Genomic DNA, 8,714 nt, shown 5'->3' with positions numbered 1-8,714 from the left:
GGCTGGCGAGTTGAAATCCAGTTCCAGGGAGTGATGTCATCTCAACTGAGCTATGATCCTGGTGACCTGCTCCCCATCCTGGTGTTGTTGCAGCCCTCCAGCTGGGGTTCAGGTTATAAGGGGACCAAAAAGGAAAATGGGGGAGAAGGATAACAGAACAAGGAAAATGCTTGCACATTTCCTTCGTTCCACTAAAGCTTTTTCTGCTTCCATTTAATGTGATGGGCGGGCCTGGCCAATGGCAGCTGGAAGCTGCACAGAGGCTCTTGGGGTGGGGATAGGCTCTCTCACAGATCTTGAAAATACAAAGAATTAAAACATACAGAAAACTTTCATTATGTTTGTGGCACCATTTGGAAATGGTGATTTATTCTTTCATCTTTGGATAAAGTTTAAAAAAAACATGCATTAACTTAAAAAGTTTGTATTCTGTTGTAAACACAGTATGACTACAGGAGCGATCTCAGCAACAGAAAGAAATAACAAACACAAATGTATAAATACTCATGTTCTTTCGACACAATGTCAAGTGGATGAGGAGGTCAAATCTCGAAATCCTGTCAATACATAATAAAATAGGATTGCCGTTCAATCCCACTGAGATGAGATCCTTTGGTTCTTAGGATACTCAGCCAAAAAGCTAAAACAAAGTCAAACACAGTAAGAAGCAGAAACTGCTAACCTTTCAAAATGAAAGGAAGAGAGGTCTTTGAATAGAAAAAAAATTGTAAGCAATTAAGAGAAAGAGAGACTTCAATCTTTAGTGCATTTATTTTACATCATGATTCTTTAATTCTTATTAAGTTGATACAGTTTGGGGAAATAAATACTCCTTTCCCTTTTTTGCTGCCTATGTATTAGTAGCGGTAGGAAGAACAGAATATGACAATAGGCAAAGGGTGTAGAAAGTGGAAAGATAAAGATAGAGAGAGAGAGCTGAGAGCTCATATGAACCCTACTGTTAGCAATACCAACCAAGAAAGTACAGAGTTGACAACAGGAAGTGTTTTTTTAAGTGGACTTCAGAAAGAATGAATATGGGACCACATTCGATATACATTAATTATATAGCATTGTGGTTGAGTTTCCTATCAGACATGATGTGTATCTTCCTTTTTTTCTCATTTTTTAAGCTTCATAGATGACACTACTTGTGAAGCACTTTTAGTATATATATCTTGGTTAGCGAAAAGCACAGTCAGCTGCCATGTAAAGGTCATCCTTTCAAGTAACACTTCATTCTACACTCGGAGCTTCATCTCAGAGGAAGTTCTTGAAGGTCGTTCCTCTTTTAGTTGGGTTTACAACTCACCTGCACCACTAAATGCAGATAAAATAAAGATCACACCTTGGTTTGTATGTAACAGCCCCTTGCAAAGGTAGCCAGTATCTTGTCCAGACAGTAACTGTAAAGGAATTGTTCTCTCTCAGGCCTTTTCTCTCCATTTCCTCTAAAGCTCTTCATCCCAATGCCTGGTGTCCCGTGAGTGAGTGTGAGGCTGAGCTGCCTCCGTGCTAGAGATGCCTGTCGCAGAGAAGGCCAGAATGTGTGCAGAGAACTCTGCGTTCTGTTCATCTCATCAGCTCTGCCCAATCCACAGGGGTAAAAAACGGATGAGATTTGATATCTTCAACACCAGCAACTCCAGCACCAAGCCGCTCCACAGGGTTGAACTGTAAGAGCTAAAAAGGAAGGATTTAAGTGAGTAGTGGGAATCTAACTAAAGAATCAAAGGAAAATAAAAACATAATGAAAGGAAACTACTTCTAAATTCAACCTCAGTAACAAATGGACTTGATGACAGCCAACTGACTGTATTTCCTTGAAAGAGGATTGTGTCTGTAACACCACCCTAGCTATGGGGTGCTGGGGAATATATCTGAGTTTATGGCTTTTCAAATGATATCACCTTGAGTAACTCACTTTGTTACTATATACTATATGCTGCTGCTGCTAAGTCGCTTCAGTCGTGTCCGACTCTGTGCGATCCCATAGACAGCAGCCCACCAGGCTCCCCGTCCCTGGGATTCTCCAGGCAAGAACATTGGAGTGGGTTGCCATTTCCTTCTCCAATGCATGAAAGTGAAAAGTGAAAGTGAAGTCGCTCAGTCGTGTCCGACTCCTAGCGACCCCATGGACTGCAGCCTACCAGGCCCCTCCGTCCATGGGACTTTCCAGACAAGAGTACTGGAGTGGGGTGCCATTGCCTTCTCTGATATACTATATAGCTATAGTGTATCTAGTATATCTATCTATACTATACTATATATCTATATACTATAGGGTAGTTCCACCTATCAATTTCCTACTCCAAAAGAATGATCATGACATTAATTAGATATTGCACCAAATTCTGAGAGATCCAGCTACTCCTTTCATGGTTAGAAAGTCTGAGAGGCACATTAAGTCTTTCAACCTCTAGTGAATTATATATGCCCTGGGACTAAATTTACCTAAGGTCTGAATGTGTGTGCTAGCTGCTTCAGTCATGTCCAGCTATTTGTGACCCTATGCGCTGGTGCCCATCAGGCTTCTCTGTCCATGGAATTTCCCAGGCAACAATGCCCTCCTCCAGGGGATCTTCCCAACCCAGGGATTGAACCTGTGTCTGTTGTGTCTCCTGCCTTGGTAGGTGAGTTCTTTATCACCAGTGCCACCTGGGAAGCCCAAGGTCTGAATAAGCAAATTCATATTCTAAAACTGCTTTCTTTTAAACAGCTGCCTCACATGGAACAATTTGATCCAATGAGTGAAATGTGTTTCAACTTCTTCACTAATAGCAATAAGGCTAAAATAAGTTAATAATGTTATTTGCAACACGATTTGTGTGGGAAAATAAAAGTAGTCATACACAGTAACAGATGACGCTGGTCATACTGAAAGAATGTGTTACTTAAGACATTCATGTATCCTCAAATTTTTGTTTTAACAACTTTACTGAGAGATAATTTATATAGCACGAAATTTATCTATTGCAAGCGTACAACCTAATGACTCTTGGCAAATTTGAAGAGCTCCCTAAAATGTTTCTTCATGTGGTTTGCAGTCAATCTACATTTCCATCCCCACCCCCAGGCAACCACTGATTTGCTTTCTATCTCTATAAACTTGCCCCTTCTGGACATTTCATATAAATGAGATCATAAAGCAGCTGCCTTCTTTCACTAAGCATAATGTTTCTGAGGTCCATCTGTGTTGTAGGTGTTGCAGAAGGTGTCAACAGTCTGTTCCTTTCGGTTTCTGAATAGCATTCCACTATTTGAATATGACTACTTGGGGTTCCCTGTAGCTCAGACGGTAAAGAATCTGCCTGCAATGCAGGAGACCCAGGTTTGATCTCCGGGTCAGGAAGGTCCGCTGGAGTAAGGGAATGGCAAGCCACTCCAGTATTCTTGCCTGGAGAATCCCATGGACAGAACAGCCTGGTGGGCTACAGTCCATGGGGCTGCAAAGAGTTGAACACGACTGAGCAGCTAACACTCCTGCTCGTCTTTGGATGGAACATATTCTGTGAACTTTGGATGGAACATATTCTGTGAGTCTGTTCACCAGTCGATGGACGTATGGGCTCCCCAGGTTGTGGCTACCATTAATTGTACTGCTTTTAACATTTACATATATGGCTTCCTGCAGACGTGTATTTTCATTTCTCTTAAGGACATCCCTAGGAGTGGGGACAGTCGGTTGTGTTAAGTTTATGTTTAGCTTTTTAAGAAACTACCAAACTTTTCTAAGGTATCTGTACCATTTTACATTCCTGTTAGCAACGTATGAGAGTTTCAGTTTCTCTATATCCGCATCAACACTTGATACTATCTTCTTTACTACAGTCCTTCTAGTGGGTATTAATTATATCTTATTTTGGTTTTAATTTATATTCCCTAATGACTAATAACACTGAGCATCTTTTCATATACTTACTAGCCATTTATACAGCCTCTCTGGTGAATCTTTGCCCATTTTTATACTGAGCTGTCTGCTTACTGAGTTAAAGGGTTTCTTTACACATTCTGAAAACATGTCAGTTACTTGATGTGAATGTATTTTCTCCCAGTATGTGGCTTGTCTTTTCAATTTTTCACTGTTATCTTTTGAAGTGCAAATGTTTTTAATTTTGATGAAGCCCACTTTATCATTTTTCTTTTATGGATCATATTTTGGTGTCACATATAATCATTCTTTTCCTAACGCAAGGTCATGAAGATTTTCTCCTATTTTTTCCCTATGATTTTATAGTTTCAGCTCCACATATAGATCTATGAGCTACTTTTGAGTTAATTTTTGCATATGATATGAATTAAGAGTCTTAGTTCATTTTGGTTTTAGCATGTGAATATTTTATTTTCCCAACACCATTTGTTGAAAAGACTATTTTTCACCAAATTATCTTGGCATTTTTATTGAAAAATCATAGGATGCAGAGGGACATGAGAGGGAGGTTCAGGATGAGGGTACACATGTGCACCCATGGCTGATTCATGTAGATGTATGGCAAAAACCACCACAATATTGCAAAGTAATCATCCTCCAATTAAAATAAATAAATAAAATTTTTAAAGAAGAATAAGAAAAAGAATATTAAAAAATGAGTACAGTTAATGCAGGAAGCCTAACATCCAACTAGTAGGTGTTCCAGGAAAAAGAAACACATGGAAGAGAAGAAACTGTCAAATAAATAATACTTTAAAAACTTCCCAGGACTGAAATAAACACGTTTACAGATCAAAAAAACAAAACAAAACAGTATACTACTCAGTTCCAGCCAAAGCCATGTATCATCATAACAGAACACCTTCTTGAAGTATGAGTATTTCAGTAAAAAATTATCATTATAAATTTTTATTAAGCATTTTAAGAGCTTTTAATTGACAGTATACAATTTATCATCTGCTATCAGCTGTTAGGTTATTTCTATAGTCTCTAGTCTGTACATACTCTGTACTAAATAAATACTCAATTCCAATTGAAAAAAAAAATTGTTTTGGATACTCTAGGTCCCTTGCCTTTTTTAAAAATTGATTTATTTAATTGGAAGCTAATTACTTTACAATATTGTAGTGGCTTTCCCCATACATCAACACAAATCAGCCACAGGTGTACAGGCGTCCCCCATCCTGAACCCCTCTCCCACCTCCCTCCCCATCCCATCCCTCAGGGTCATCCCAGTGCACCAGCCCTGAGCGCCCTGTCTCATGCATTGAATGTGGACTGGCGATCTATTTCACATATAGTAATATACATGTTTCAATGCTATTCTCTCAAATCATCTCACCCTCGCCTTCTCCCACAGAGCCCAAAAGTCTGTTCTTTATCTCTGTGTCTCTTTTGCTATCTCGCATATAGGGTCATTGTGACCATCTTTCTAAATTCCATACATATGCGTTAATATATTGTATTGGTGTTTTTCTTTCTGGCTTATTTCACTCTGTATAATAGGCTCCAGTTCATCCACCTCATTAGAACTGATTCAAATGCATTCTTTTTAATAGCTGAATAATATTCCATTGTGTATATGTACCACAACTTTCTTATCCATTCGTCTGTGGACAGACATCTAGGTTGCTTCTATGTCCTGGCTATTATAAACAGTGCTGCGATGAACATCGGGGTACACATGTCTCTTTCAGTTTTGCTTTCCTCGGTGTGAATGCCCAGCAGTGGGATTGCTGGGTCATATGGCAGCCCTTCCCTTACCTTTTTAAAATACTCATTTCTGAAGTCAGCTAAACATTTCCCAATTTTGCTAATCTTTTCAAAGAACCAACCTGAGATTTAATTTGTCTCTTATTTTTATCTTCTAGCCAATGAAGATTTTCTCTTCACTGATTTCTGCTTGTTTTGGATTTATTTTGCTTTTTACAAAATGCTTTTTATCTTTCTAGTTTCCTCAATTACAAGGTGAGATTTTCATTTGAGACCATTATTTTCCTATAGAGATTTCTAAAGCCATACATTTTTCTCAAGAACTGATGTACCTGCATCCTGTAAATTTTGATATACTGTGGATCTGTTTTCATTCCATTAAAAACATTTTATGGCTTTTCTTGGGATTTCTTCTTTGACTCAGGCTATTTAAGAAGTGTGTTGTTTAATTTCCAAACATCTGTTATGGACTCACCAGATCTCTTTCTGTTGATGATTTCTAACAAAAAATTGTTACGGTCAGTGTATGCTATGTGATTTCAAGTCTTTCAAATACTGAAACTTGTTTTATGACATAGCAAATGATCTATCACAGACAATATTCTGTGTGCATGTGATAAGAATGTATTCTACAATCATTGTTCTATACATGTCAGAGTTGTTTGATAGTGTTGTTCAAGTCTTCTCTATATCCTTGCTGATTTTCTATCAATTATCATGAATAGGGTATTGAAGCCTCCATTTATTATTGGAATATCTATTTTTCCTTCAAAAATAGGACTTAGCTTCATATGTTTTGAAGGTGTTATTAGAACATATACATTTATAATTGTTATATCTTTCTTTGTATTGATCCTCTCATCATAAAAAATCTTAGTCTCTGATAAGTCTCATCTTCACATCTATTTTATCTGATATTTAATAAAACCACTTCATCTCTCTTGTGGTCACTGTTTGCATCGTTTATCTTTTCCCACCCTTTTTCTTTCAACCTATTTGTGTTTATTAATTCAAGCATGCCTCTCATACACTGATAACTGGATCTTTTTTATCCAGTGAACAATCTTTGTCTTTCGCTTCACGTGCTTCGAGGTTCACACTGAATGACACGGTGAGTTCCCATTTGCCATTTCGCTATGCTTTCTCCAGTTACTGCCTTTTCTATTCCTCTTTACTGCCTTGTTTTGTGCCAAACACTTTCTACTGTACTGTTTCAGTTCCTCTATTAACTTACTATTTTTTGAGTGGTTGCTATCAAGATTATAATATGCTTCTTAATTTATCACAGTCTATTTCAGATTAATGGCAATCCACTCCAGTACTATTGCCTGGAAAATCCCATGGACAGAGGAGCCTGGTAGGCTATAGTCTATGGGGTCGCAAAGAGTCGGACACGACTGAGTGACTTCACTTTCACTTCACTTCAGATTAATACTTATTTACTTCTTCCAGTGAAACGAAGAAATTTTGCTCCACGATGGTTCTATTCCTTCTGCCTTCCTTTGTCTTAAGTACTGCATTGTTGTTGCTGTTTAGTCGCTAGTCACGTGTGACTCTTTGGTGACCCCAAGGAGTACAGTCCACCAGGCTCCCCTGTCCATGGGATTTTCCAGGCAAGAATATTAAAATGGGTTGCCATTTCCTTTTCCAGGGGATCTTGCCAACCCCAGGACTGAACCCAAGTCTCCTGCATTGGTAGGCAGATTCTTCACCACTGAGCCACCAGAGAAGCCCTAAATACTGTATATTATATCCATATGTCATTAAATACTACATAGTCATTAAATACTATATATTACATGTGTTATAAACCAACCAGCATAGTGTTATAAATATTGCTTTGTTCAACCTTATGTTTTTTAGAAGAAGTTGAGCAGAGAAATGAGAAAAAAAACATATTTAGTCTTCTCTATTAACTCATATTTATCTTTCTAACAGTCTTCATTTCTATGAATTCAAGTCACTATATGGTAACTTTCAGCCTAAGGACTTCCTGTGTTATTCCTCATAAGACAGGTTTGCTAGGAATGAATGCTCTGTCTTTACTTGGAAATTTATTTATTTCATTTTTATTTTTTGAAGGATAATTTTGCTGGATAAGGAATTCTTGGCTGAAAATTACTTCCTTTTAACACTTTAAATATGCCTTTCCACTAACTTGTCTTCCATTGTTTCTGATAAGAAGTTAGACATCAGTGTTCCTTTGAATACAAGTTGTTCTTGGCTGCTTTCAAAATTTTCAAATTGTTTTTGTCTTTCAACAATTGAAAGATGAAATATCCCTATGTGGATCTCTCTGTATTTTCCAACTTAATGTCCACTAAGCTTCTCGAATGCATTTTAATGTTCTTCATCAAATTTGTGACGCTTTTAGCTATTATGTCTTAAACATTTTTTGCTGCCCTTTTCTCTATGTTCTCTCTTTCTGGAACTCCCATTATATGTATTTTGGTGTATTTAATATCATCTTACAGGTCTCCATATCCCTGTTCATTTTTCTTCAAACATTTTTAATCTGTTTTCAAATTGAATAATTACTATCAATCCTGGTCTTCAAGTTCTTTGACTTTTCCTTTATCTATCTAAAATTTGCTGTTGAGATGCTCCAGGGAATTTTTTTCACCTATTTAAGTCTTCATTTCAATTATTGTACTTTTCAACTTGAGAATTTCTATTTGGCTCTTTTTTAAAAAAAATAAGATTTAAATATCATTGAGAATCTTTATTTATTGATTCATTATTGTCTTAATTTCCTTTAATTCTTTTTCAATTAATTATTTTTGGTTGTTCTGGGTCTTTGTTGCTGCATGCGGGCTCTCTAGCTGCAGCAAGCAGGGGCTACTCCCTTTGTCATGGTACACAAGCTTCTCACTGCGGTGACTTCTCTTGTGGAGCACAGGTTCTAGGCGCACGGGCTTCAGTAGCTGCAGCACACAGGCTCTACACTGCAAGCTCGGTAGCTGTGGTGCACAAGCTTAGCTGCTCCATGGCATGTGGAATCTTTCTGGAACAGGAATCGAATCTGTGTCCCCTGCATTGGTAGGCAGATTCCTATCCACTGTAACACCAG

At 37.8% G+C, this 8,714-nt stretch overlaps 1 protein-coding gene across 3 annotated transcripts in view; it reads right to left on the bottom strand.

Annotated features, from left to right (window-relative positions):
- Positions 1 to 752: 752 nt before the first annotated feature.
- The window catches only part of RPS6KC1 (ribosomal protein S6 kinase C1), a 204,023-nt gene continuing 196,061 nt past the window's right edge, over positions 753 to 8,714 (bottom strand). For all 3 annotated transcript variants that reach the window (XM_005888537.2, XM_070384767.1, XM_070384769.1), the window contains one exon: positions 753 to 1,683. In XM_005888537.2, coding sequence (XP_005888599.2) covers positions 1,573 to 1,683 — 111 coding nt within the window. In that variant the 3' untranslated portion in view covers positions 753 to 1,572. The remainder of the gene's footprint in view (positions 1,684 to 8,714) is intronic.

Source organism: Bos mutus, chromosome 16 (genome assembly GCF_027580195.1).
Source record: "Bos mutus isolate GX-2022 chromosome 16, NWIPB_WYAK_1.1, whole genome shotgun sequence".
Taxonomy (NCBI): domain Eukaryota; kingdom Metazoa; phylum Chordata; class Mammalia; order Artiodactyla; family Bovidae; genus Bos; species Bos mutus.
The sequence above is the reverse complement of the archived record's forward strand: the minus strand, read 5'-3'. Positions and strand labels throughout refer to the sequence as shown.